Raw genomic sequence first — 25649 nt, forward strand, 5'->3', positions numbered from 1 at the left:
GGGAGCACAATTTGCTCCCATCGCCACCCCACTTGAATTTGCTTATAAAACTCACATTCAAACATAAAATCATTGTTATTAAGTATAAACTCCATAGCTACCATAATAAAATTAATTAACGTGTCATTAAAAACTGTAAGGTTCCTAATAGCATCATAAAATAGTGCAAGACCTTCCTCATGGGGTATAGATATAAATAAGTCATTACATCTATAGTTGAAAACCTACAACTCTCAGAATACCAATTTTTTAAAATTTTGGTAAAAAAAATCCCATAAGTCCTTCAAAAGGTATGTTATTGGATCTAAAACATTCTTTAGTAACCTATCAATAAAAACACTAAGGGGGTGGGTGGGATGGGTGGGACTACCACTAGCTGAAATAATAATCCTAAAAGGTTGATCTTGAACTTCCTGGTGTACCTCTGGTATGCCAAAAGCCACCAGGATCAATGGATGGTCAACTTTTAAAAAATTATAGAGGTCTATAGAAATAGCACCCTGAAAAAGTGCGCCTTCAATCAATAAATTACACTTTTTATAAGCTATAAAAACTTCATTTTTAGAGGAAATTAGATATTTAGTGCTATCTGAAAAAACTTCAAAGAGTTAACATAATCAAGCTTATTATAAATAACTATGCCCCCTTACCTCTGGCATTAGTTTCAAAGTCTCCTGAAAGAATATTCTTTCCTTTTCTCTCGCCTCCCATAAGCATTGCATAAAAAGCAATTTTAACTCTGATACTGTTTTTGACCTTGTTATCTCCTCTGGTGGGTTGTTGTAAACATCCCCTGCTATTTATATGACAATGTGCTTCTGTGTCTCCCCTGAACTACCCAATTTGTAACCAGTTAAACTTTCTGCTTCTCATATAGCAATCTTTTTTTTTAATATGGTACCAGTTGTACACTATGGATTTCCATCCATTCACAACTCTTTTTCCCATTTTTACTCATGGGGTCGGGGTGTCACTTCAACAGCAACAATCATCTAGAGCCAAGGTTCATACCAATGAGTGGCTAGCCCTGCTACAATATTTCTGCACCACACACTCACGCACACACTTACACCTTAGTCCAATTTAGAGTGTCCAATTCACCTACTGCATGCCTTTGGAATGTGGGAGGAAACTGGAGCTCCTGAAGGAAACCCACACAGAAGACACCCCAACTGAGAATCATACCGGGCCTCATGCTGTGAGGCCAGCGACACTATCCACTGTGCCACTCTGACACTCATCTGGAATTTCAAAGTTTCCTTTACACATCTCAGTCAATTCCTTCCTTTTTAATATTATACATGTCAACCTTTTCCACAGTCTATGTGGCTTTTGGTGCACATCTTTCTCTAAGTTGTCTTGATGTAGCCTAGTTTCTATGAAAACGAGGTCTCCAGAACTGCACACACTACTTCATTTTGGATTTACCAACTGCTTCCACAAATAGCTCATTGGTTCTTGTTTTCTTTTAGTCATTCCTTTCACTCTGCATTTCAGTGCTGTCCCATCTGTATTGCTTTATCTCACTGTCTTTCTCATTTCTTGTTTATCTTTAATTCATATCGGATGACCACCCCTCAACCACTGACTACTTGCTATTGCCACTCTATTCTTACAAACTATGTACTACTTTCCAGTGTTTATGCCTTCCTTAGCCTTTATTTTGCATTAACAGACTTGAATTACAGTTGTCTTGTCATAAGTAATTATTTCAGTCTTGCCATCTTGTTTCAGTTCTTTGTACCTTTATGTATTAGTCCAATTATATAACCACATCATCCACAAAATGACAAATATTTGTTTCCAGATGTCTTGTAATGTCACTTCTAAAAACATTAAAAAAGACTGAATGCAATTACTTCCATTTGTCACCAACCTTTGTTCTATATTGACTCCACACTTCCTATAAACCTCTGTGTCATATTGCCTGCCCATGGCTTTACTCATGATATTATCACTGAACCAAATGTAAGGCTTTTTAATTCATTTACTACCTTATTGCGCAGCACTGTATCAACTGTATTGCTGTAGATCTTTTTTTATTTAACAAAATAGAAAATATTACAACCAAGGTAAATATAGGAACACCCAATAAACAAAAAATAAATAAGTAATTAAAAATGCTAAAAGAAGCATAAAAGAATACATGAAGCAGTAATAACAGTATTACACCAGAGACAAGGACAGGTAGTAAATAGAAAAAGCATGAATAAAAATAAAGAGGAAATAGTTTATGTATATATATATATATATATATATATATATATATATATATATATATATATATATATATACATATATATTATCTATCTATCTATATCTATATATATATATATATATATATATATATATATATATATATATATATATATATATATATATATATATATATATGGGTCTACTTCTTCCTATCGAATTTACGGTTCATCGAACTGCAGTTAACTGATACCACTCAGTCAAAATCCCATTACTACGAAATTACACTACTCCAAATTACATATCTCTGAAACAACAAACATGAAAAACACAAAACAAAAACACACACATTGTCCATTATTTTTGCAGGGGGGGTAAGCCCCCCTGCACCCCCCACACCCCCTGCAAATTATATATACCAACTCCGAGATTGCACTACATTGACATCAAGGGTAGATTTCCTATCCTTACTGTAATGCGATCTCCATTTGAAAGTTACAAGAGGTGTAATAATAACGTACCATAAGCTGCAGATTGCTGACAGTTCCATAATATCCATCATGTCTCAAAACTGATACAGTGCATGAGATGTTACATAAAGGCTATATCCTTGTACATCTCACACTATCAGTAATACAGTCTATATATATAAATATATATATATATATATATATATATATATATATATATATATATATAGAGAGAGAGAGAGAGAGATATCCCTCCAGGCTGCGTTGATAGAGCAGAATGAATATGACATATGTGCGTGTCTGATGACTAACCATATCCACCCATAGAGGTATAGTTTGTGGTTTGAAGTTAAGGCACTATTCCCTATGTGTTGGCATTGCATATATAGGTCTGCCTGCAAGGACACATATCAGAGCGACTCTGCCAAAAAGTGAGTAGTTGTTGCACTTTATTTTATTGATAAGCATGGCCCTGCAAGAGTGACTCTGCCCAGACCATAGTGAGGGACTGAACCCAAATATTTCTACAAGCTTAACCTAGCTATTGCTGTCTCAGGTATGGCCTGTTCATGACTGCATGTAATCAAAATACCCACCCCCCCCCCCCGGAGAGATGCAAGCAGTAAATCTTTGTTATTCCTCTCCTCCCTCTTCCAGCTCCATTAGGCAACTGCATTGATAATTGAACTTGGGTTACCTTAGTTTAAGTCAGGGCTCTGTCCCTCTATGTCATGGAACTGGCATGTTTCAAACATTTTAACAGTTTGTTTCCTCCAGTGTAGTTTACTTGCTTTTATTTCTAAGTACAATGTAAACCAGAATCATCAATTTTATATGTCTGTCAAAACATATGATTAAGGCTATGAGCTATTAATTAGCTGCTTTCTGCAGTCCAGAGTTTGACTCCCTCAAACTCATTCTGTTTGCTACTGACTCACAGCAAACCAGTTAACCAGACAGTGCTTCTGGGTTTTACCTGCAAAAGGGCATATATGCCCAGTGGGCTTACCCAGTTAATAAATAAATAAAATAAAAACATGCCATGAGAAATAAAATATGATGAGAATAATGAATTATATAAAATATCTCTAAGTGTATGGAAATGCTTTTAAAGTGTACTGGCCACTTTCTGAAGCACATTTAAGTAACAAACCATTGAAGCTGAATATATCCTCTTTACCACGTACAATATGAAATTATATAGATTTTCATGCAAAAAAGTTTGTTGTTTATGCATTTTATTTTATTGATAAGGATGGCCGCCCGAAAATCCTTGCCATGACTTTGTGAAATACTGAATCTATAATGCTTCAAGTCATTGCATAGGTTACTGTATTTCCATGTCAAATGCATCAACAGGAGTTTCTTACTTCCTACAAAGACAGTTGTCAGCTAGGTGTTGCAAGTAGAACACTTTGCATTTTTAATTAACATACGTTAGGATGTAGTGGTGAAACCACAACATAAGTAAGAAGCTGCTCTTCAAAAGATGTAAGTTATTTTTACTTACCCATGATGCTTTGCAGATTATGTGAATTATTTCCTATTACCTACCATGATATAATTTTGTGTGTGCTTATAGAAAAAAATGAGCAAACAGTAAAACTTAAAAAAAAATCAAACACTATAATCTTCACTTTTTACAAAACCATTTATAACTTGATATGAAGAATATAAATTGTAAACCAATACTCAACGGACCATACATTTACCTATGGTTTCAGTAGCATATCTAAACCTGTAATTAATATCTCTGTACTTCATTAATTATTGTGTTCACTGCCTAACTGTGCTTTATTTATTATTGCATTTGCTGTCTATACATGCTTCACTTATTGCTGTGTTTGTCATTTTTTATCTCAACCTGAAAAAAGGTTATGAGATCAGTTAATTGACTTGTCTAACAAGCAAAGAAACAAATAAATTGTATTACAGTATAAAGCAAATGCATCACAAACTTGTGTTTGTACCAGGCCAATGCAAGTCGACTTGACCTTGTGGAGGTTGTCTCTTACTTACAGCTTTCTACTGGAACAATGACATATAACAGGCATCTTCTGTAACTCATGTTTTTTTTCTTTTTGTTTTTTGATATTTTGCCATCACTAGCATATTGATCATGAACTCCTTCACTTGTTACTAAAACTGCCTCGGAATACTAATTTATCCAACTCTATGCAGTCAAATGTGAAACAATAAAGAATACTTATTCTTCAGAGATGTTCATAAACACTCTGCACAAAGTCATAATTATATGGCAATTTATGCAAAGTTACATTTCACAGGTCATTAGCAGCACCTAGGACACAGATGTAGAAGTTATACAGTAATTACAATATGGACAGATTTTGATCATGGTTACCTTTACAGAGTAATGTAACATTTTCCCAGAGTCCATCCTGCATGCATACGGAATAATTCTTCCCTGACACTGCGTAAAACCCATGATTACACTGGTAATGCACTATGCTCCCATGTGTAAATGCACCACTTGAGATGATTACTGTGTTAGGTACTAACACAGGACTGCCACAGTCGATTTCTGAAAAAGAAAGTAAAAAAAATGTGAATCCTTGGTTTTGTTTTTAGGAAAATGCATTACAACTGAGCAAACATAGAGATACTTAACAATAGGCTATACAATTTAAATCATGGATGATCAAGCTAGGCACATAGTAAAAAGAACTAAAAAATAAAGTCATTAACTACAATAATGGGCAATGACAAATCAAGCAATACTTACCTATGTGTTTAGGTGGCAAAAAAGAAGGAGGAATTAAAACATTTTATACTGACATTGTGATATGGGTCATGAGACAGTATTGCAGGATTACAAATACAGACAACATGTACAGAAAATACAAAAACATGGGCTGGAGAAGCAGTTACACAGACAACAAGTCAGAATGACAATGAGAATGGACAAGTCAGTGTTAGGAGAGAACAGTGTGTAATGATACAATATATATATATATATATATATACAGTAATGCTGGTAAAAGTGTATAGTAGTGAGTTATGTTAGAAAGGGAGAAAAGACAGTAAGGAGTCAGATGAAGACAAAGAGAACAAGTGCGCATGCAGGATGGGGACCTACTACAAGTGCTTGCATTCTAGTAGCTCACGACACACTTACTCACTGCCACTTGCTCAACAAAGCAAGTAACCTAACTCCCACTAGCCCAATATCCAGTAACTACTTAGCCTACCCAACACTTGACCCTATAAAACTGTATAGCCCTACCACAACCCTAACTCTAACCCTAAAACTCCCATTGAGTGCCTAACCAGAGTCCTTGCTCCCTTATCCAAAAACTCCACTCCCCCATGCTAATCCTAAAGTTCCCTATCACTCTCTAACTTAAAACTCCAACCCACTCCCTAAAACTAAATTTTTCATTCACTCTTTAAACTTAAAACACCCCTCCCATTCCCTACACCTAAAACTCCATTCCTGCTATTTAATCCTAAACCCCCCCTCCTGCTCCCTAACCCTAAAACTTCTCTCCCACACCTTAACCTTAAAACTCCACTCCTGCTCCATAAACATAAATCCCTTTCCCAGTTGCTAATGTAATCTGCACTCCCTTCACCTACCTCACTCAAACTTGAATACTGTGCTTGGGTAAGTTGCACGGGTGGCTGTCTGAACTTATTGTTGAGTTGCAGCATGAGAAGAAGCCTTCACAAGACACTCAAGTGCCTAGATTCAAGACAGTGGTCATTTAGCATTTTGGACTTGAATGCTTGTTAACAGAACTGCGGGATGGTGTAGACTCGCATCATAATGTAATACTGTTATGTGATGCTGTTAAGAGATGTTAATAGGAGGTAACATGTATGAGGCATGAGACTTAAGGAAACTTTTATATTGAGTAAAGTACAAAACTAGATGGCATCATTATGTAAAATAGGGAAGTGACTGAGTAATAACGACAAAGATGCAAAAGCGATTTAATAGCTCATGAACAATTTTTGTGTAGTGGTAATGCTGCCAGAGAGCATTTTGAAATGGCTCTTACAGCCACCATTATAAATACGGGCTGATAAGAATTCCTTATTTTGCTAACATAATGCAAATAAGTACCTTTTTCTTAAGTGTTTATTAACTTTCAAAACCTGTTCTGAAAGACAGAAAACGTGTATGTTAAGTACATAGTAGTCATGGGTCAGTACTTGCATAGCAGGTGGAAGTGTAACAGTATTGTGATAATTGCAATAAAGTCTAATGAGCATAGGGCCAGATTCCAAAAGAGATGCTCTCAGTGTAGGTCTGCCCTGATTCCAAAAGACTCTCACTGTTAAGTGACTTGCTTGTAAGGCCTATCTATAAACAGGCTTACACTGGGGGCCAGATTCCAAAAGACCTGCTGTTAGTGTAAGTGAAGTTTGTTAATAGTCACATACCATATTGGACAATAAACAAAACTACTGGGGCATGGAAAACTCTAGTTTCTTTCTACTAATAGTGCTTAACTGGAAAGAAGACAACTAAAATCCTGTTTACTTTGCTATTATGGCTCTGTATATGGAGGTTAAATTTTAGATACTGGTCTGTAGCTACACTGGGCATATCAAACTGTGTACAAGGTCTGTTTAACTTCCAATCACTAAAAATTAATTGTGGCAGAAACTCTAAAGAAATGTAACCTTCTCCACAGGGCTGCATTTGCACAAAAGAAAGGCAAAGGAAGGAAAGCCTTTCTAGGGAAAAATCTAGAAAGGGAGGATAAACAGGACAGCTACCTTGGCACAAAACATGAAAAGTATGCTCTTAAATCATCTGCAAACCAACTCAGAAGCTGTATAAATGCTTTCAGTAACCAAGTATTGTTCCCAGGCAGTAATGCTGGATAAAGGTGTGCAGTGAGGGCCAAGTGGCTGTGACACAGGTGTCTGCAGCAAAGATGTTCTTGAGGTAAGCAGTAGAAGCAGCCATGCCTCTACTGGACTGACATTTGCAAACAACACCTTTTACTGGGTTGTTTACTGCCTAAAGGCAAAAAAGTATTGTAGTTGATAATCCACTTGGAAAGTGTTTGTCAGCTATGAGCTCCTTCTAAAGTGGTCTTCCTATATGCATGCACCCACTTCAGGTAAAATATGAGCTGGCACTGCATGTACAGGGCATGCAGGGCACCCCCACTTTAGGTAAAATATGAGCTGGCACTGCATGTACAGGGTATGGAGGGCTCTCTCTTCATCCTGGTTTCTGCACCAGAAACGGGAACAACGATTTGAAAGAACTGGTTCAGGGGTTCACCATGAGGAGGAAGAGCTGGTTAATCCTAAGGGAATATGTCATTGTGAAAGACCAAATATGGCTCCCTTCATGTGAGATGTCACGATCATATCAGACAAGGTGATGACCACCAAAAAATTATTTTCCAAGATATAAATGTTAATGTGCCTTCTTCCCCAGATAAGCATTAGACATTTCTGGGAAAGGAGCGATGGCTTGTGGCCAGTCCATAATGTACAAAACTAGCTACAAGTTTTTTTCCAAATGATGGACTGGGAGTGGGAAGAAGGGGAGGGCTCAATGACTTTTTTCTAAAGGAAATTTGTACAGGCATTTAGACTCATCACAGTACTATGAATGAGAGAGAGAGAGTACCCTATTACCCCAATGTCTGCAGGAGTGGGTTCACACATGGTCTCTTACTTCATCTTAGAATATATGCAAATAAATATAAAGGAAAATAAGCAATTCATGGATAACTCCCCAAAAAAAATTATAGAGAACTGGGAAACAAAGTAAAAGAAATAGAAACGCCACCAAAAAAAAAAAGAAATAGACCCATTTTGGAGAAATATTTAATAAGACCTTGTGGAACACAGCAAAGATGCAAAATGGATAGAAAAATTAAAAGAAACGGTAAGGAGTTCTAATGTAGTGGATACAAAATGGGATGAAGTATTGGACAGAGACACTGAAAATTAAGAAAAGCTCCTAACTGGAAAATCTCAGGCCCAGGCATACAATCAGACTTTTGGCTAAAAGAATTAACACCTTTACACAAACATTTAACCCAAAGTAAGAATTACTTATATGTACATCCTGAATGGACACCAACCTGGTTAACAACAGGAAAAACAATTCTCCTTGAGAGTGAACCTGTAAGCCATTCTAAAAACTGCAGACCAGTAACTTGCCTTCCAACGATATACAAACTTGGAACTGATGCAGTCAGAGTTTATAGTCATTTAGGAAAAAAAACTCAATTACAGCAACATAACAAAAAGGGCACAAAGAAAGCAATATGGAACAAAGGATCATTTGTTATTAAATAAAGCCATAATATAGAAGTTTAAGTACTTCATGGACAGATTAAAAAAGAAAAGCATTTGACAACATCCCACATTCATGGATAAAGGAATGCTTACGGATACACCATACATTGATCAGTTACATTGCTGAGACCATAAAACCGTAGCAAACTACTTCACAGTTAAGCCATGGCAAAGGGCAAATTATTATCCCAAGGATGCAAATTCAAAGGTGGATATTCCATAGTTCTTCAGATGAGGAGTTGAAAGCACAGCTGCAAGTGGTTATAACTTTCACAGATGTAAGAATGTTATTTGGTCTTAAAAAATGTGCAAAAGCAATGTTTAAAGCAGGAAAGCTGCAACACCAAGAAAATATCAATCTGAGACAGGAATGTCATATAAAGGAACTTAAACAGGAGGGAGTATATAAATATTTGGGAATAAATGAAGGGTCGGCAATAAAACATGAACAATTGCAAATAAAAGTCAGTAAGGAATACTTCAGAAGACTAAAACTGATACAGAAAACTGCCTTGACATACAGTAATAAAGCCCTAGAGATAAACCAGTTTGCTCCTCCTGTTCTAACTTACAGTTTTGGGGTGACTGACTGGCCCCAAAAGGTACTGGATCAGTTGGCAGGAAAACAAGAAAAATATTTTGTGTGTATCAAATGATATATAAAAATGAGTGCATGCCTCCTCACTCTAAAAGAGGTATGGTCCTCCTCAAAATTTATAATGTGTAGATCTGCAGTCATGGGACTGCATACATATTTGCTGACCTCACAAGATCCAAATAAAACAGGGCAAGAAGAAGTCTAAGATGACGTCTCTGCTTAGTTTAACAGAACCATTTCTGTATCAAGCAAAAAAGGAAATTAACCAGAAGACAAAATCAGAACGCAACTGAAAGTGTCAAAAACAAACAATATAAGAAGGATCAGATAGGTTCTTAGGTTCATAGGTGGTTACTGGGCTATTGACCTGAAGGTCTTTATAAGCCTAGCTGTGTTTGTCCAATATAATACTAGAGAAACTCAATATAAAGGATCTTGCCTAAACTTGAGATCTTAGTTAGTAATGACTGCCCATATCTAAGAGGGTCATAGGTAAAATCCTCAGCAGGAATTTACAGTTTCCTATCCAGCCATCCAGGCTATGCTTAAACAGCATCATAGAGGGGCTTTGTTTCATGATGTGAACTGGAAGCCTATTCCAGAGGAGTGGCAACCTCTGAGAGACATATCTGTCTCTCCAGCGGGTCCTATTTATTGCACAAGTCAGGTTAAGGTCTCTAGAGTGGGTGACCCTTGTCCCATTTGACTTGCAGATGTGCAGCATTTCCATTAGGTTTGGATCCAAGATTGCTCTGTAGACCAGCCACAAGTCTACTCCAAGTAGTCTGTACATTACTGACAGTGACATCAGTCTGTCAATGTATGGCATGTGCTGAAGACCCTGAGTTTTCTTAATTAGAAATCTCTGGGGTCTCTCAAGTTACTGCAGGTGCCTGGTAAGGTACATACCAAAGGGAGCACTGTACTCAATTACTGGCCTGATGAGGGTCAAGTGCAGGGGTGTATGACTTCTTTTGCTCTTGAGACAATGCCTTTGCTAATAAGGTGTGCAAAGTAGAATGCCTTACTTACCACAGTAGACGCATGGTGGTCAAAGTTTACGCTACAGTCAACTTGCGTTCCCAAGTTTCTCACTACTGAGTTGTTAGATAGGGTATTATTTATATGATAGGTTCATAGGTTCATAGGTTGGTACTAGGCTATCAGCCTATTTCTTCCCACATTATTTACTCTCCCATCCAATCATCAAGGTTCCTCTTGAAGAGGTCCAAAGAGGCACTCTGCTTGACATGTATGGGCAATCTATTCCAGAGTCTGGGGAGTCTCTGTCCAGCATGTTTTGTTATTGTGATGACAAGGTTTAGATCCCTAGATTGGGATTTGTAGCATGTCCAACAGCTCTGGGTTTGACATAGCCTTCATCTGCTTTAGGCCTGTGATTCTTTAGTGAGGTATTTCTGAGACCTTTCCAGTTGTTGCAGATGTCTTGATTCTATAATGGGTCTAATGAGGGATGAGTACAGTGGGACAATGACCTCCTTTTTCTGGATGAAAGATGAGGTGTGCCACATAGAAGGATTTCCTGACTGTTGTGGTGAGACCACTGTCCACCTGTGTCCCTAAGTCTCTTATCACACTTTCTGTGTTTAGTGTACTGCCACCTATATGGTAATTCATGGATACATGTTTTTTCCCAAAGGAGATAACAATACATTTCTTGGCATTGAGCTTGTGCCCATGGCTCTGGCACCAAGCATCTGTTTCTGTAAGGGCCTTTTGTAGAGCATCCACATCATTTGGGATTCAATAGTTTGCAGTCATCTGCAAACTTTGTTAGCCAGAGTCCCTTAGTGTTGACCTAGGACTGAACCCTGAGGTACTCCACTTGTCACTTGTCTGGAGCTGGATTTGACAGTGTGGGTTCTATCAGTCAGCCATTTAGCAACCCATTGGGTGACATAGGGATTAATGCCCAATTTAGTAAGTTTATCTATGATTCCAGAGTGGGGGATGGTATCACCACCTTACCCTTGTCCATGGCTCTGGAGACTGATTCAAAGAAGTCAATCAGGTTCAGGAGACAAGATCGGCCCTTCACAAACCCAAACTGGGTGGGGTCCAGTGTTTGAAGGTTGCCAATGTCTTTGTTTATAAGTTCCATGATACCATGGCCTTGCAGATAAGGCTCAGTGGGCACAAAACCTGAGGTGAGGCTATGATTAAACATGACACTTAGTTGAGGTGCCAGTTCATATTGTAGTTCATGTAGTACACAGCCCGGGATGTCATCTGGTCCCATGGATGCTGTATTCTTGGCTTTAGAACTGAATCGATCTGCCAGGATATTGGCAATATCCTTTGGATCAGTATATTTAATGCCATTCTGTTTTAGCTCAGAGCAGATCTGAGCATTGCCATTTAGATTCTTGACATAGTTATAGAATGCTTTGTGGTTGTCTTTGGAATCTTTGGCAATTTTATTAGCTTTGGAGGATTTTATGAGGCATCTCAGTTTCTTACTGAGGCTAGTAAGGCATCCTGGGATTTTCCTCAAAAGTTTCTTCCTTTTGTTGTAAAGTTTGTTTATACCACCAGATTGGCTTCCTTTTTTGGATGAGGGGATGGCATGATTCATGCATGAGTGGATGAGTGGTCTGCATGGGTGTTATGAAGTTTGTCACTTCTGACTTGAGTAGCATGAAGTTGGCTTTGGAGAAGTTTTTGATTAGCTTATGGTCAGACCTGACTAACGAGGGGTGACCATTGATCCAGGGCATTGGAATTTATGAATTCCAAGAACGGTGTTGGGACATGAGTAGTTTTCCCAGTTAATGGCAGGGTAGTTAAAATCACCCAGTATTAGGGTGTTTGGTTCTATCTTAATATTTTCCAGTATGTTTAGAAAGGTGTAGTGAGAATCTTGGGGTATGGTGGGGGATCTGTAGCAAGCTACAATTTGGATTGCAGTCTTACCTAGTGTTAGTTGCACTTGGAGAATTTCAGACACATTGTGTTGGCCAACTAGCCTGGTGGTGTGAATATCCTTGGTGAATATTGACACTCCTCCACCTAGCCTGCATAGATATCTCTTTTACCAAAGGGGATGATAAGCATTTTTGTTGCATTGAGTTGGAGTCCATGGCTTTGGCAGCAATCATTGGTTTGTGTAAGTCTCTCTTGAAGTATATTGATATAATTTGGGATTCAGTTATTGCACCTAATTTGCAGTTGTCAGCAAACTTAGTCATTCACAGCCCTTCTGTTTTGGCCTGAACTTCTAATAAGTATATTCCAAACAATAGGGTGCCCAACACTGACCCCAAAGGAAGCACACTGGTGACAGGTCTGCTGGTTGAGGTAAAGCCCCCATCTCAAACTGAGTGTGATCTGTCGATGGGCCAGTTAGCAACCCACCTGATGCCAAAAGGGTTGAGATTTAACTTTTAGAGTTTATCAATGATGCCAGAATGTGGGATTGTGTCAGAGGCCTTGGCTAAGTCAAGATTAGGCTGCATGCACAGAGTTGTCTTTGTCTGTGGCTCTGGTGATGTTTTTGAAGAAGTCCACCAGGTTTAACAGGCATGACCTGCCTTTGACAAAATCAAACTGTGATGGATCAAGGGTTTGGAGATCACCTATATCCTTATAATTCGTTCCATGGCCTTACAGATAAGGCTGCTTAAGCTTATGGGTCTGCAGTTCCCAGGGTCTGTTGCTGTACCCCCTTTATGAAGGGGAGTGATGGTTGCTGTTTTCCATTCAGCAGGGACAAAACCAGTCCTCAGGCTGTGGTTGAAGAGAGTACCTACTGGAGTTGCTAACTCATGTTTTAGACCATTTAAAACATAACCTGGGATGCCATCTGGTCCCATAGAGGCTGTCTTTTTGGCCTTGGAGAGAGTATTAATGACTTGCTTTTTAGACATGCAAGGTGGGGGAGATGTAGTGGAAATGCTTTGTGGAATGTTTGGAGGGGATGGGGGGTGAAATTTTCACCAAACCTGTCAGCTATTAGGTTAACTATTTTCACAGGATCCGTGTGTGTGATGTCATCCACAACTAGTTCAGAACATGTCTGGGCCCTTCCTTTTAGGTTACTGATATAGCTGAGGAATGCCTTATGGATATCAATAGCTATGTTTGCTAATTTTTTTTTTGAAGTTGCACTTAGGGGATTTTACAAGTTGTCTTATTTGTTTGTTCAACCAGAGGAGGGTGTTCTTCCAGTGCTGAGATCTCTCTTTTTTATTTTTTGACAGCAACGTCTTCCTCTTGTTGAATAACTTATTAATGCTAGATGTACACCAGAGAGGCTTGTTTTTTCTTGAGGATCTTATCTAGATCCTATCAGGTACAGCTGTGTCAATGCATTTGTATAAGTGTTGTAGAGGGCATTTGTGCATACTTTAGTATAGTTGCCAGTGCCATCTGTGAGAACAGGAGCTTGGAAATTATTTATGCCATCCCTTATGAGAGTATAAATAGCTTTGGTGAATGTTTTAGCCTGATGAGGAGTTCAGGTGTTATATTAACTCAAACGTGATTGATTTGTGATCCAATTTAACCAGTGAGGGTCCTATACTTGTGGTGGTGCACTGGTCACCCATGTTGGTGAGGACCAGATTGAGACTATTTGACCCCCTTGTAGGACTGCATGCTATTTGTTCCAGGGCATTAGTGTTAACAAAGTTCTGGAACCTTTGAGCAAGCATGTTGGTACTCATATAAGTTTCCCAGTCAATGGAGGGATAGTTAAAATTGCCCGTTACTAGAGTGTTTGGTTATAATTTGATTGACTCAAGTAGGTCCAAATAAACAGCATGGACATCCTGGTTCACTGAATGGGGGCTTATAGCTAACAATGACTTGAGGGGGGGGGGTCTTACTCACAGTTAGTTGAACTTGGAGTATCTCCAAGAAGTTTCCTGTCTAACCTTTCTAGAGGTGCATTTATCTTTGATGAAGACAGATACTCTTCCTCCTCTTGATTTTCATGTGTTCATTTTACAGTCTGAACGTGTGGAAGGCACTGTAGCCTGCACCCTTGCAAGGCCGGGGTACTCTCTGCGGCCATGAAGCAAGTTTCTGTGACTGCACAGACATCAATATCCTCCAGGGTGGGGAGTGCTTCCAGAGAGTGCAGTTTCTGATTTAATCTCCTAGTGTTTAGCAGCGTGACCTTTAATTAATCTGTGAGTGATATTTTCATGTCAGACATTTTGTTCTTGAGACCTTGCCTGAAAAGGTACTATGGGTGAGGCAGGCTCCTTAGCCAGTAACCGAAAGCCTAGAGGTGACAAGTGACGACCATCTCTGGCAAAGCAGCATGGTCTATCAAGTATGACATCTCAGGCTGAAAGAAAATGGCTCCACTAAGAAGGAAAGAAATGTGGAAAAGGCATAAATATTGTGGCAAGTACAGAGATCTCCTGGAACAACTTCATGTCGATCAGGATTGAAGCAGGAATGGTTAAAGAGAGGTGAATTGAAATGAAAAGATGAAAGGTTAGTAATGATGGCCCAGCATAGCTGGGTACATGCAAATTTGTTTATAAAATCCATTGAACACGTCGGAGAAACAGATAAATGCAGGTTTTGTGAAAAAGAACTGGAAACAGTCACACATCTTGTTTTTGAGTGTGATACACTCACGGCAGAGTGCCTGTATACTGAAAGCCACAATAATGTGTCAAGACTGTTGTACTGGGGATTGTGAAATCACTAGAATATTGAAGTAGTTGTGAAGTACTGGAAACCTGAGCCACAAAGCATTGGAGAGAATGATGACGTTTATATCATGTGGGATCACCCATTACCAACAATTCAAGAGATAAATACAAGAAAACTAGATACAGTAGTCCAGGAAAAAAAAGACAAAAGTAGCACTGATCATTGAAATTGCAGTGATTAGTGTCTTATGTACAGAGACACAAAGTCATAAAATATCAGGATTTGGAGGCAGAAATAATAGCAATGTGGAATAAAGATAAACAGTTCCAATAGTAGCAGGATCAACAGATCTAATAAACAGAATTTTCAGTTGTATTTAGATATCCTAAGAATATATGTTATTCCATATGAATTGCAGGAGTGAGTTCTGGGCACATTGCAGGTGCTCTGACAAGCGCTTTTGGCTAACATCAAATATTGAAACAATTCTAACTTCATGAACTTAAATCTTACCCTGACTTAGCAATGGGGTCTATTCCCATCATGATATTAGAAACTTAATAGACTTGGAGAAATTAAACAAGAGTGAATGTGAAATGGGAATGCTCTGAGTGTAGGACAAGAGGAATCTGGCATTTAATAGAGTTAACTTTCAAATGGGCAATAATATGTTAACTGAATGCTAAACCTAACAAATGCAAGCAATCATACGTTGCTGGTCATCAAATTTCACATTCCGGTATGTAAAGCAGATGAAAGAAAGTAGTGGACGAAAAATGATTACTGCCTGTTCCTGTATGTAAGCCAGATGAAGGAAAGAAGACAAAAAGGTAATAAAAAAAAATAACACCAATATGTAACTTTATAGACCGCATACTGTAAAGCAACCTATGTTCAAACAGTGTTTGGCTGCCAGTTAATGGAAAAAGGGCAAAAGCATATATTTAGTACAGAAAGGAAATACAAAGTTCCTGGTCATAAGAAAGGAAACAAAGCAATCCATCACAACAACAATGAACCTCCAGTGTAAATGCCATCCCATATCACACCAATGTGAACCAATGCACAGTTCCACAGAAATCTTCAGAAAACTCCAACTAACTTTATTGCTGTAACACACAAACATAAAAGCTTGCCGTAGCACATATGCCAACAGAACCAAACCAGATGTGGTGGGCAACAGACTGAATTGGTTCCATCAAGCTAGACTTCTCAGTTTCTAAGACAATAGATCTGATTGCCTCCTTGTGCAGTCTCCCTCACAGCATACATAATGTCCTACTCACACCCTATGGCATCTAGCAATTTCCTTAGACTAGTGTTTTTGGAGCAGTATTGTGCCCACAGCTTTCTATGCCATCCTTCCAGAATATTCTGACTGCAAGAGCAGCTATGATGAAACTGTATCTAGGAGGAAATGCTGGTACCAAGCAGTAACATTTTAATATGTGTATGCCACATCACCTTGTTATATCATACACATAGTTCTCACAGACCATTTAAAGAACTCAACTGCTTTAGGTGAACTTTTGTATTTAAGTACATTATAAGCAAGCTTTATCACCTGTTGTGGTAGATATGCTAGCACTGGTGTCTCCTATGCTTTTATTTGAAATTCAGACTGCATAGCATATTTTAATTGAGACCTATATTTGCATGTGCCCCCAATACACTTCCAGGAGGTAGAGTACTTGGGAGAGCTAATTTTTGGAAAACATAGGCCACAAAATTATAATCTATTTCTCCAAATATAACAGCACAACTGGGTTACAGTAGCTCCTCATACTCTGTACAATGCTCACTAACTGCTGAACCAAATTGTTTTGTCGGTAAGCCAATTTGCATCCCACCTGACAATATATGAGTTGACCCCAAGCTGGGTGAGTTTTTCAATGATGCCTGAGTGGGTAACTGTGTCAAAGGCCTTGGCCAAGTCCAGGTAGGCTGTATGCACAGATCTGCCTTTGTCCAGGGCTTTGGTGATAGTCTTGAAGAAGTCCACCAGGTTCAACAAGCAGGATGTCCCTTTAACAAAACCAAACTTGGTTGGGTCAAGTGTTTGAAGGTCTCCTATATCCTTGTTGATAAGATTCATGATGATTCTCTCCATGGCCTTACACTTAAAGCTGGTTAGGCTAATGGGTCTATAGTTCCCAGGGTTGGTGGATACACCCCCCCCCCTTGTGCAAGGGGATGATGACAGCTGTTTTCCATTCAGCAGGGACAAAACCAGTGGTTAGGCTGCTGTTTTAAAGCATCAAGAATGCAGCCTGGGATGTTATCAGGCCTCACAGAGGCTGTGTTTATGGTCTTCAAGAGGTCTATGATCGAAGATCCCGATCAATAGTCCCATGGGACTGTAATCATGGCTGCATATATTTTCAGGTGTGGTCAACATACAAAAACGGTGTTTGCTGTCCTCAATTTGACAAAGGCTCACAAAAAAATAATATCCACTAAAGTACTACGCACTCTACTACAATTAGATAAAGGTGAAAAAAATTTGTGCCCCCTTCTGACGTCTTCTTTTAATAAATTATTGTAGGTCATGTATCCCAAGGAATTGCTGGATGGTCTCCCTGCTAGTCTTTTTAACATATCCCAACACAATCTTCACTGGTATATCCAATGAGATGGATGCCTCCTCCAAGTTGCTGTTCATTAATTTTGCTGTTTCGACCTCCTTAAGACCTGAAATGGTGTTATGCATTTGCCCTTATGATTTTCTTCCCCCGTCTAACCAGTTACAGGGACAGCACACTCATTCTGTGCATTGCTGGATATAGCTCCAGTAGATGCAGCCCTTAGATGTTCTCTCTCCCAATGATATCTACACCGCTCAACTACCAACATGGGCCCATCATACTGGATTATTGCAGCTCTGTATATTTGTCCCATTACTCATCACATCCAAGGAGCCAGGAAAAGCAAAACATTAAATTCTGCACAATGCCTAACAGTGGGTGATGCTCCTACTCACCAGCACATATGCCTTATGCTGAGAGTGGTAAAATCTACCAGGACAGCCATGCATTTGCCATGTATTATGTTAGTTATCTGCACATTCATATCAGTAATTCTATAATCTGTTTTGTTCCTGTGATAATTCATAATCAAAGCCATAGGAGAATGCCTGAAAAAGGATGGTCATGGAAGCCAGAGGCCCGTGCCTGGACTAACTGTGACATCAGACTGTATTTCCTGAAGGTGCAGTCTCATACGCTGTTATTCAGGCTCCCTATACATTTCAAGCATCTGGATTGACATCTAGGCTCTAAGTCCCAGGCTCTAATGTGGATTTACTATGCAGCTCCCACCTAAACCTGGACCAACAGACCTAAGGAGGGGTATTTTAAACTCAAATTCTCACAACCGATAGGTGGGTGATTCCAGAAACTACTTCCTGGGACCAAGCAAGTCAAACCTTAGCACTGACAAACGAACTTGGTGTTAAGGTTTGCCTACATCATCAAATACACCCACACATGGGAACAAGAGGTCTGCTTCTCTGGAATGCTCATCAACTGCCAATGTGAAGGTCTGTCTTAGGATCAAGCCCTCTCCAGTCATTGATGACCTCTGTACCTCTGGGGTCTGGAAGGCTGTTTTTATAAGACTTACCTCCAAGTGGGCTAGGGAGGTATCCACTCTTAGCTTCATTTCTTACAGATTAATAGACATTCCATGGCTAATGAGTCTTATGACAAGTTATATATGCAATTTTTTTTTTGTGGAAAAAAAAAAAAGATTTAGGATTGTACCATATAAAGGATATCTGGGTATGCCATTACAGCATTTAGCCATATGGGAGATTACACGCCTTACATACTCACTCACAACTTTAGAAATAATTCAGTACAAAGTATGAAAAGAAAGCTACTATTAAAATGGATTTGATTGTGCTCTTGTAGACCATGTTGTTGTTTTGCCCTCTATGACATCATAAGTGGTCTCTGTACTCATACAACCACTAATTTAATACAATCTATGTTTATTTGCTAAAAGTTGAAATCACATTTGTATGGTCAAAGCAGATCAAGTAGAAAAATTTTCAGGCTACAAGTAATCAAACAACTGAATTTATGAGCAAGTTTGACACAAAAAATAAGCACTTTTTGTAAGGAGAAAAGCCTTCCTGCACCCCTCATGTAGGAGCAAGCCCCTTACATCCCCAAATGCTATTATTCTCACTATGAGGTTCTTACACCTCATAGTAAGGTAACAAAATGCCTGCATCACTCTTCATCTGAGGTACAGTGACCTTGAACCACCCATAACTCAGTAATAGGTGAGTACATAAATCTCGCTACAGAAACAAGTGAGCAACAAAACTCTGAGCCAATGCAAGTCATGCCAGCATGTGCAAACACACGAGATCATGCAAGAGAGATTCAGCAAGTGAAGTAAGCCAATCTAATATTCTAACAAGCTTACACTACACTGCAGTAAAATAAGCACTTCATTTTACAGTTAACTAAGTATCCCCTCTGTCTCTGAGATTGTGGAACCTTGCGGTTAGTGTATTCGGTTAATGGATGTTTTGGGGATGCAGATCTCTGCAAACCATGTTTTAATGCTCTGCACAATTTGTTTAGTATACAGCACTTGTTATTCCATACACTGAAGGCTAGGCTGCAAACCATTGCATGTACATTTTTGATGAGATAACTAATCAGTTAACTAGTGATAGTTGACTAAGTCAGAGATGACCTTTAACTGTGCAGATGGCATTCTTTGGGTAACTGGCCAGTCTCATTGCTTATCCACACAACCTAAACTACATACTAATGTTTTAATCTGCATTAGTCTTTATTTAATGCTTGCAACTTGGTTTTGTTGCATGATGCATATTTTTAAAGTATATTAATACTTGTATTTGAATCTGGATTTTCAATTTCATTTTGGGTGAACAAAGTATTTGACAAGGGTAGGCTATAAATGCGATGTACCTGCACTGTAATAAGTCATCTGACATGGTGCCATACAAAAGATGAACTCATACAGCTTAGAAGGAACCCCAAAGGAGTAGCCTGCTTATCAGAATACAGACTGTAAAAGCAAAGGTAGCTGAAGTAAGGAAAGAAGAGCTGCTGGTGTCATTTCACACTCAAACTACTAGGGCTGGTCTTATTAAATGCTCACAGTGCCACAGTCGTGCATCAGGAAAGGTTAGAACCTCACATCAAGTGGTTCTCCAGTTTGATTCTCATGTGGGGTGCCTTCTGCGTGGAGTCCGCATGTTCTCCCTCTGTTTGCATGTGTTTTCTCTGGGTGCTCCAGTTTCCTCTCACATTCCAAAGACATGAGTAGATGGACTTGGGCACACCAAATTGGCCATAGTTGTGTCTGTGTGGTATGGAAGAACAACTGAAGCAGAGTTAGTCACCTGGGGTGTTAGCTTGCTCTATATGATTGTCACTGTTGATGTAACCCCCTGAACTCGTGTGCAAAAAATGGTGATGGATGGGTATGTGACACAACAAAAAAGTAGGAATGAAAAGCATTTCTCTTTGTCAGTAATGCAGCGACAGATTTTCTGCAGTGCAAATGAAGTGATATCTATCTAAAGGAAACTATTATCTTTATATGCAGACTATCAGTGAATTCCTATTTGTAGCCCTCTGTGCAGCTGTGAAAACACTTTTAAGAAATACATAAGGTACTGATGATGCTACTCTGTGTATGTGTGTGTGTGTGTGTGTGTGTGTGTGTGTGTGTGTGTGTGTGTGTGTGTGTGTGTGTGTGTGTGTGTGTGTGTGTGTGTGTACATATATAAATATAAACATACATATATAAATATCTATCTATACAAACATAAGGTGCAAGGTTTGATTCTGACATGGGCTAATTGTCTAGGCCTAAAATGGCCCACAAGGGCAATTTGCCTAGTACTAATTTAAGAACCTATTGGCTATCACTTTGTGGTGGTAGGTTGGCATAATGGTTAAGGTATTTTGGCTAAGCTTAAAATGGCTCATAAGGGCAGTTATCCTAGTACTAATCTATAAACGCTATATATATATATACCAAAGTGAGCAAAATCCAAAGATATAAATCAGAAAAATGTACTGTGCAAGCGCTTTCGTAAAAAATTACTTCCTCAGACACATCATAACACTTAATAAAAGACTCAGTTGTTATACCATACCTAATCAACACAAACCAGTTTTCCTCCAAAATATTTAGATACATGCATATTGAATGAACAATGGTTTTAAATATGCATGTACCTTTAAATATTTTGGAGGGAAACTGGTTTGTGTTGATTAGGTATGGTATAACAACTGAGTCTTTTATTAAGTGTTATGATGTGTCTGAGGAAGTAACTTTTTACGAAAGCGTTTGCACAGTACACTTTTGTGGAATTGGAATAATAAACAGACTTGTGGAATCTTTAACAGTGTGCCTGTCTCCATACCTTGGGAATTTTTCTGATATCTATCTATCTATATATATATATATATATATATATATATATATATATATATATATATAGTTCGAATTACTGAAAGCTCGAAATTCATAAGCTCGAGCCCAGAACCTCGAGTTTTCAGTAACTCAAAATTATGCAGGGGAACAAAAATAAAGAAAAAACAGTTTTCTAAGGTTTTTGCAGGGGGGCCCCCCTGCGCCCCCCACACCCCCATACTTAAATATACCAACTCCAAGATCGCATTTCAGCAAGGAAAAGGGAAATCTCCCATTCCACGCTATATGCATAAGCGCACAACGGGAGAATTTCCACTCCTCCGCTAAAGTCCAGTCACACAACTCGCACATGCAACCAGGAACGATGCAGGGGGACCTACCTCCCTGCATACACATAAGTATATTTCTGGTTTTTAATTTTAAATGCTTCCCTTCACAATTTCGAGTTACTGAAAACTCGAGATTCTAGGCTCGAGCTTATGAATTTCGAGCTTTCAGTAATTCGATCTTGTGAAGGGGAACCATATATATAAAGATAGATAGATACATAGATAGATAGATAGATAGATAGATAGATAGATAGATACACATGGGTCTACTTTACATACCTGAAATTGCTCTACAGTGGGGGGAAGCGTAACTCTCCCCCTTGCTGGCCCAGTGGTTACTTACCCTGGGAAACAGTTCAGCATTGTGATCATTTGTTCTTGTGAAGTTTCGGCATTTTCGGCTAAGTTAAATGGTCTTCGGTTATGTGAAATTTCAGTTATGTAATGTAGACCCATACGCACACATATGTAAATGTTTCATGAAACATTGGATTTTCAAAAGAACAATCACTTTACAGCAAATCTAAAGTGACCAAAAACATGAAAACTAAAATGATTTTTTTTTGTAGTGGATAAGCCCCCTTCACCGCCACACCCCCTGCTAATTATATATTCTAACTAAGATCACACAACAATGATCCCATTCAAACAGCTGCTGGCAGAAACTTCATTTAAAAGAATGCTCACTCACATGAGCAGTCTCTGTTTTTTTTACAGCAGTGAAATGCATTCGCTCATGTTCTCTCTTCTCAACTGTGTGTGTGTGTGTGTGTGTGTGTGTGTGTGTGTGTGTGTGTGTGTGTGTGTGTATATATATCTGGATGTACTCCTTGTTGTGTGTGTGTGTGTGTGTGTGTGTGTGTGTGTGTGTGTGTGTGTGTGTGTGTGTGTGTGTGTGTGTGTGTGTGTGTGCATATTTGTATGTGTATGTATAAATATATATATATATATATATATGTATATATGTATATATATATATATATATATATATGTATATATATATATATATATATATATATATATATATATATATATACATATAGCTATATATAAACCTATATGGGTTTACTTCAACCCATCAAAATTACAGTTAATCAAATGTCACTTACCTGTTCCCCAGTTGTTCGAAACTGCAGTAATCAGAAAGCATGGACTACCGAAATCCTTTCCCTTGGAAAGGAACCACTTGATCACCATGAGTAAAAACATAAACGGACCAAAACTAAACCCACCAAATGGGGGGGGCTATGCCCCCACACCCCCCAACTTAAATATTCCAATTCTGAGTTTGCACTACATTGAAGAAAGGGCAAAGTTTACCATGGTGGCCAAGTGGTTCCTTTCCAAGGGAAAGGATTTTGGCAGTCCATGTAATTTCAATGGGTCGAAGTAGACCCATATATATGTATATATATATATATATATATATATATATATATATATGTATGTATATACATAGGTGTTTATATATATATATATATATATATATATATATATATATATATATATATATATATATATATATATATATATATAGGTGTGTGTGTGTGTGTGTATATATATATATATATATATATATATATATATATATATATATATATATATATATATATATATATATATATATATATATATATATAATATATATATATATATATATATATATATATATATATATATATATACAGAGGTATATATAGGTATATATATATATATATATATATATATATATATATAGGGTCTATATTGAATCAGCGAATGCTTAAAAAAGCGAATGCTGATATATCGACCCTATTTCAGCAAACGCTGAAAATGCCGAACACCTGGAACAGCAAATTTTTTCACGGGGAAAAAAATCGCTGGACCGATCTTGGGAGTTTGCCATTTCCTCCACTGTGGTGCAATCTTGGAGCTGGTATGTTTAAGTAGGGGGGTGTGGGGGACAAAGCCCCCCCCCACATTAAATACTGTTTTAAATATTTTTTTTTTTTGTGGAACAGCGATTTTTTTCTATATTTTCAGGGTTTCATTTTGGGTTGATGAATAAGCGTTTGCTTTTTTAAGTGTTCACTTATTTAATATAGACCCCTGATATATATATATATATATATATATATATATATATATATATATATATATATATATATATACACATATATATATATATATATATATATATATATATATATGTCTGGTAGTGACTGCTCGGTTCACAGTTTATTGGCCAAAAGCATATGTGTATGCACGTTGCAGCACACAAACTGATGTTTGAGGGCCATGTGTGGGTATAATGGGGGTCTATCTCTCCCCACTGGAAGTAGTTTGCTCTCTAAGGTTAGGGTACATAATACCCAATTCATACTATGGCACTGCTATGGCACCGCCATAGCAAGGCTTTCAACAGAGCATGCAACAGATACCACTCCATGTCTGCGTTCCTGACCTTCATATAACACATGCAGCTGGAGTGCTACACAATTGGTGCCACAGACAAGTGCACAAAGGTCAGATCCATAATATCACTGTGAACATTCATGTGTACTTGTAAGCAGACACCATCTGATAAATGTAGCAACCATACAGACTGCCTTATCAGGTGCATCCTTCCTGGTCAGGGAACATATCCGAGGTAAAGTGGAATCTGAATTATAAAATGACATAAAAACAACGTGTGAGTATATTCCTATGACATAAAAGGAGGCAGAGGCAAACAACAGCTACAGATCACACTAAAATAATATAGACACATGTGACAAACAGTGCTGCTGTTCTGATGTAGATGGGGCTATGTAATTGAAACCCACAACAACACACAACATTACGCATGTTCCTGACAGTGTTATCTATGCATTGTGTGAATAATATAACATGTTTTAACACTTATATTTTGTGTCTGCATCAGAGGTGTTGTCACGGTCACAGCGTACTTCTGATGCTATAACACAAATGTAACACTAAGGTAAGAAATGTGAATGAAAGCCCTTCAATACAAATTGGTGTATGCGTCAGTGTTTATGAACATTGGACACACATGTACTACCTGGAACACCTGCCTCCATACCTCCACCAGGTATCCAGCAAACCTGGCAGGAGTTATGATGAGAAGCTAGGAGCATTGTAATTTCATCCATGGGAGACAATGGTGGCCCACCTCCAGTGATATTCCTCATCCTCATCCTCTCAAAACAGCAGAGTATATCAGCTGCACAGAAGATCATGTCAGAACTATGTGACTGGCAGGCCTCCCTGGATCTGTTGTTTCCAGCCAAAGCACTGATCATGTTTTTTAGATCCATTCACACTTGGTGTCTCCATACAGTATTGCCTGTCCATGACAGCAGGTTCTGCCCATCCTGGTGCAGAGTCTGTATAATTTTCATTTTCACATGGTGAAAAATTGTCCCTCCTATTGTGGATGGACATCTGAACGGCAGGATGACAAGCACATCTCAGAAATTATATTGCAGTTCATACATTGATATGTCAGTATTCAAAACTTATGTCAAATGAATTCTTCACCTATCATTCGCAGTGCATTGGTATGCAAACTAGTCTGTATCATCTGTATTAGCTACATGTACAGATGAGCAGAAAGAGCATCTCTGAATAACAGATCCATCTGCTCTAACATCATTAGCATACATGTGCACAGCTATACTCCATATGTTTGGACATATCACATATGCATAAATGGGATTTGAA

At 38.3% G+C, this 25649-nt stretch overlaps 1 protein-coding gene across 2 annotated transcripts in view; it reads right to left on the reverse strand.

Moving 5' to 3' along the window:
- SUSD1 (sushi domain containing 1) overlaps nt 1-25649 on the reverse strand; it is a 1084671-nt gene that overhangs the window by 338503 nt on the left and 720519 nt on the right. For both annotated transcript variants that reach the window (XM_044061072.1, XM_044061071.1), the window contains one exon: nt 5029-5208. In XM_044061072.1, coding sequence (XP_043917007.1) covers nt 5029-5208 — 180 coding nt within the window. The remainder of the gene's footprint in view (nt 1-5028; nt 5209-25649) is intronic.

The sequence above is a fragment of the Protopterus annectens genome, chromosome 2.part0, assembly GCF_019279795.1.
Source record: "Protopterus annectens isolate FY-2018-M chromosome 2.part0, PAN1.0, whole genome shotgun sequence".
NCBI classification, from domain to species: domain Eukaryota; kingdom Metazoa; phylum Chordata; order Ceratodontiformes; family Protopteridae; genus Protopterus; species Protopterus annectens.